Below are 5,624 nucleotides of genomic sequence, written 5' to 3' on the forward strand. Positions count from 1 at the left end.
TACATTTAATCAAAATATCAATCATAATTATATATATAAAAACAAAAATTACAAATAAAATAAGCTTTAATACTATTAAAATAATATTTTAACAAAGTTCAAATACATTATTAAAAACGTTTTTGACGTTTTATAAGTGAAAAATTAAAGTATGTGTTTGAAAAAAAAATTGTAAAAAGTTTGTGAAATTATTTTGAAAAAATGTTCTTTCCAAGTCTAATTTTTTAAAAAATAATTGATAAATATGTTTTGATGTAAAGGATGAAACTGATATTTGAAGCGTGTCCAAGAATCCCAACATACAAAAACTAATTTCCCCCAATATTCTTACCAATCAAATAAATGGGTGCCAGTATTTCTCGGCGGCAACCTCAAATTGATTCATCCATTCCAACATCATCCCTCGCAAAATCCCAATTCGCCATGAAAATCCGATTTAAAATCTGTGGGAAAAAGCCCCAGCATCCCGTTTCTCATCTACGTCTCCACAACACCACGCCGATCCCTTCATCGTGTGGTGTTGACCAAACGTAGGTGGTGGGGGGGAGAGCGGGAGATTTTCCGATCGATGGATAGCTACCCATTGGATAGCGATGGCATCAGGATGGTCATGCCGGCAAACTCAACCGCTGATTCATGTGCCACTGATATAGGGCTGCACGCCGGCGCCTGGAGATCGAGTATAGCCAATTTGTTCCATAGCTACGCTTTTCCTCGGCTTCAGCTTCAATTGGCAATCATTTTTATTGTTACCCAATCCCTTCATCTCTTGCTCCGCCGCTTCAATCTGCCTCGTATAGTTTCCGAGATCATGGTATTTTTCGTTTTTTGTTTTAAATTATGTTGTAACGATAATGTCAAAGGTGGAAGTGCTCCCCCAGTTCATATTCAATTGTTTTTTTTTTTTTTGAGTAATCGAGGTTCGTTTTTCTTTAAAAAAAAATTTTGCTTCCGAAATACATGGTTGTTATTGGAGTTTATGCGTGAATGCAAGAGATCCCGATAGACGTCAATGAGAAAAGGCAATGTTTTATCTTTGGCAAACACATGGCACATGGCAGACTTGAATTTATCTTGAAAAATGAATTAGCCTCTCAAGTGAATTTTCAATTTTATTATTATTTGACACAACTTCAGAATCGAAACACATGTTTGTTTGAATGTAAACTATTATTTCACTTTGTAATTGTGAGACTTCAAACAGCTTTCAGATCATGATTAGATAACCAGTTCGATGATTGTTTCAACCAGGCCGGAATTATACTGGGTCCGACCATTCTAGGACAGATTGGAAATATTCAAACTGATTTGTTTCCAAAAGAAGGAGAACTCTTCCTTGGCTTACTGTCAAAAATTGGCTACATTTTCTTTATATTCCTCAGTGGTGTGAAGATGGATCCCACAACTGTGTTGAGGACTGGTCTCAAGGCATGGACGATTGGAGTGATTGGCGTGGCAGCTCCACTCTCTGCTAGCATCTTCGTTCGCATCCGCTTAAGGAAGTTTGTACACAGATATCGGTTGCCAGCTTTCGTGAGCATTACGGCACTTCAGAATTTATTCCCTTTTCCTGTTATTGCTTCCATGCTTGTGGACCTGAAAATCATGAACTCTGAGCTTGGTCGTCTTGCTCTGGCATCAGCACTGATATGTGATCTGATTAGCAATTTCGTTGGCACAGTTGTTGCTAGTGGAAGAATTGGGCAAATGGCCGACTATACCATTGGTATTGTTGCACAAACTAGTGTCTTAAGTATCTGTCTGGTTTTACTTATTGTGTTTCTGGGGCGGCCACTTTGTCTATGGATTATCAAGAAGACACCAGAAGGAAAACCCGTGAGTAGAGTTCATGTCATTCTCATAGCTTTATTGGTCTTAATTGTGGTCCTACTAAGTGACAATTCGGGACTTCACTATCAGTATGGGCCCTTTTTACTTGGCTTGATAGTGCCAGATGGGCCACCTTTGGGGTCCACGTTGGTGGACAGGTTAGAAACTTTGGTATCGGGATTGCTTGCACCACTATTAGTGACTTCATGTGGGATGAAAGTAAATCTGGTCGAGCTGTTTGATCTGAACTTCATTAGTTTCTTATGGTTCGTCCTCTTCACAGATCTGGGATTGAAGCTTATTGCGGTTTTCTTTCCAGCAGTAATTTGCAGAGTACCCATTAAGGATGCTGTAGCTCTTGCTTTCATTCTAAGTGCTCAAGGAGTTGTGCAGATGTCTTTCTATTACAGCTATTCCGTGAATCAGGTCCCTAACCTTCTTTAAAATTTTCCTAGTTTTTTTTCCAATTAAGTTTCCATTTAGTGTCATTTTTTTTTTATACAATTGTTTGGAGGAAGCATTAACCTAGTCACCTCTCCGCTAAAACTATAGATCGGAGAGGTCTTTCCAACCAAGACAATGATACTTGTGATTCACATTGTTTTAGCCAGTTTTAGATAAATGATTTTCTAGAATCTTTGTGCATACGTGTTACGTGTAAAAGTGCAGTCAAAACTCAGCTGTCCACAAAATATACAAAATATGGCTCTCTTTCGAGGTCGTCCTATTGCCAATGTTTATGCAGTCTTGAAAAATATTTATTGATGTGCTACTTTATTGAAAAGTCCCGAAATTTTAACGGTTTGTTTAATGGCAGTCACTAAATTATTTACTTCTGGAAATACTCTCATAACTCCTCTTTGTTTTTTGAGAAGCTAGACATTTGATGGGGAAACCTTTTCTATGCTTACAACATGGGTAATGCTACAAGCTGGATTTGCGAATCTGGTTGTGAAGTCACTGTATGATTATTCAAGAATGTATACTGGCTATCAAAAAAGAGACATTCAGCACACGTCTCTTAACTCCGAGCTACGTGTACTTTCATGCGCCCATCGAATAGACGACGTGTTTGCTGTCAAGAAAGTACTTGAATCCTCTTTCCCAACCGCAGAGAGCCCAATTGCTGTCTATGCTTTGCATCTCGTAGAGCTCGCTGGCAGGGCTCATCCACTACTAATCGATCACCAACTTGGCCAAAAATCTTCTGGTGGCACCCGAACCCAGAAAATGATCGAGGTTTTTTACTCGTTTGAGCAACAATTTTCAGGATTGGCCACTGTGCAGCAATTCACCGCCATGTCTTTAACCAAGTTTATGCATCATGACATCTGCACACTTGCTTTCAACAAGTTGGCATCTCTGATCATTCTTCCGTTCCATCGGAAATGGAACTACCAAGGGAAAATGATACTAGAGAGCAGTAGTTTGAGAGCAATTAACCTCGATGTATTAGAACTCGCCCCTTGTTCTGTCGGCATTCTTGTTGATCGTCACAAGGTACGCCATTCCTCAGCTCCTTCATCTACTTACAATGTTGGAGTGGCTTTCTTCGGAGGAACTGATGATAGGGAGGCATTGGCTTATGCCAGACGAATGGCACTGTCTCCGGGTATGCACTTGATGGTAATCCGTTTTGTTCCGTGGGATATGTATTCTGGAGATAACCAATGGGATGCGGTTCTTGATGCCGAAATATTGAAGGATACAAGGATGCACGGTGAAAGTCGGGAAAATATAGTGTATAGGGAAGAAAGGGTGAAAGATGGGGCCGAAACTGCTCTTCTCATTCATTCTATGGAAGAAGCTTTCGATTTGATGATTGTGGGGCGTCGCCATAGAGATGATATACCTCAATTATTAGGCCTTAGCGAATGGAACGATCTTCCGGAACTCGGGCCCATTGGAGATATGCTTGCTGCTGCAGATATCAGTAAGCCTGTATCAGTTATGGTCATTCAACATCAAAATGTGAAAAGCAAGTGAAAAAGAGGGTAGTTTAAGAAAGATTCAGGATCTACAAATTCACTACGAAAATGTATCGGGATCGCCCGATTGATGCATCTGAGTGCTAAAAAAGTTGTACATCCATCGGGGTGAGATTCACTCAAATAGAAATGTAGACCTGAATGACTGGCAAATTCTCCCTGTTTGGTTCACTGTTCTTGAAATTACTAATTTCTTCATTGATTCTCCACACGTTGCGTATTTCACTTGCAAGAGCTTTCTGCATAAATTAGGTGTCGACAGGAAGATGGAAAATGTGAAATTATATTCTATTAGGGTGCGATTGGATTAAGTCATTTGAAATTTACGAGTTTTAAACGTATTGTCATTATTTAGACAACTTATACAAAAGAAATTCAAATTCATCTATCTTCATATTTTACATTACTGGAAAAATGTATGTGCGTTGTACGTGAGTGATTAATTGTTAAAATATAGTCACAAAATTTAGATAATATTTAAATATGTTTGAATAACATCTTGTTTAATTAGGAGTATTTATCTATTTAAATAGAAAAAAAAACGGGAAATTTGGGTTCAGTCCCCAGCCGCCATTTTTTTTTTGTGTTCAGTCCCTAGGTACTTTTTTAGTACCACATTTCCACATGAAGTGTATCACATTTCCACATGAAGTGTACCACATTTTGTATGACATAGTACCACAATTTTGTGGGTAGGGAGTGAAGCCAAAGAAATTTTTTGATTGGAGATTTTTCAATAACTTCCCCAAAAAAAAACAGAAGATAAAAGTATAACCACAAGTCATATATGTTCGCTTATCAATGTCAAGCATTTTTCAAACTGCTTCTAACGTGATTCTGACAATCAACTCTCTCAAATTTAAAAGAAATTTTTCCATCCAAATACCAATCATAAAAAAAAAAGTTAAAAAACATAATAATAGATTTTCAAAATGTACACCACAATTTAGTTAAATGGCGCACAAATAATGATGAGACTAATTAAATTTTTGGTCTCGTGATTTGTAATTTTTGGTCTCGTGATAACTGTAAATTTGCAATTTTAATCTTGTAACTTATATATTTTATATGTAGACGGTAGTCTTGTTAATGGTAAATTGTATTTTTTATCCTATAACTTGTAATTTTTTTTTACTTATTTCATTGTCTTTCATAAATTGTTTTTGTAGCAAATGTGTATGCTGACATGGATTTTTATAAGAAAACTTGTATGTGTCGTGAGTTTTTTTAAAAAATATTATGTATCTTTCCAAAACTCCATATGAGTATCTACGGCCTCCACATAAGCAATTTCCGAGGGACGGGCTAGACACCAATCAAGAAAAGACCAAAAATTTAAAAAAAAATTAAGTTGTAGGACTAATAAATTCAAATTTATTGTTAGCACGATCAAAAGTCAAGAAAAGATAAATAACAAAACTAAAAATGTAATTTTTCCCATAATGATGATTGATTCTCAACTTAAATTCTGTAAGTTAAAAAATTATCATACTAATGTTAAATTAAATCCAATATAATTTTATTTAGATTTATATTTAATTAAACTTTTGTTAAATTTTTTACCTCTTATATACATGGATTTAGTTTACTTTTCTTTATGGACAGATAATTTTATAATTTTATATCAGAATGAATCTTTTACAAAATATTGATGACGATTAATTTCATGTGATTAAAATTTAAAATACTATGAATCAAATAAATGTGTTTGATCAAATATAAATTTAATTAATATGATAATATGTTGACTAATCAAATAAAAATATTAAAGTAAAAACTTTAATTTCTAACAAATGATCGATAAAT

At 35.8% G+C, this 5,624-nt stretch overlaps 1 protein-coding gene across 3 annotated transcripts; it reads left to right on the forward strand.

The window, feature by feature from the left end:
• Positions 1 to 308: 308 nt before the first annotated feature.
• On the forward strand, positions 309 to 4,138 carry LOC140825018 (cation/H(+) antiporter 3-like). 3 transcript variants are annotated; one of them, XM_073186490.1, is made up of 3 exons: positions 309 to 814; positions 1,252 to 2,256; positions 2,710 to 4,137. In XM_073186490.1, the coding sequence occupies exons 1-3, from the start codon at positions 569 to 571 to the stop codon at positions 3,814 to 3,816; spliced, it is 2,358 nt and encodes a 785-aa protein (XP_073042591.1). In that variant the 5' UTR covers positions 309 to 568; the 3' UTR covers positions 3,817 to 4,137. The 3 variants fall into 3 exon arrangements, with proteins under 3 accessions (XP_073042591.1, XP_073042606.1, XP_073042599.1); XM_073186505.1 differs by having other exon boundaries at positions 585 to 814; positions 1,212 to 2,256; positions 2,710 to 4,138; XM_073186498.1 differs by having other exon boundaries at positions 676 to 814; positions 1,205 to 2,256; positions 2,710 to 4,138.
• Positions 4,139 to 5,624: the final 1,486 nt, after the last annotated feature.

This window comes from Primulina eburnea, chromosome 1, assembly GCF_022965805.1.
Source record: "Primulina eburnea isolate SZY01 chromosome 1, ASM2296580v1, whole genome shotgun sequence".
Taxonomy (NCBI): Eukaryota; Viridiplantae; Streptophyta; class Magnoliopsida; order Lamiales; family Gesneriaceae; genus Primulina; species Primulina eburnea.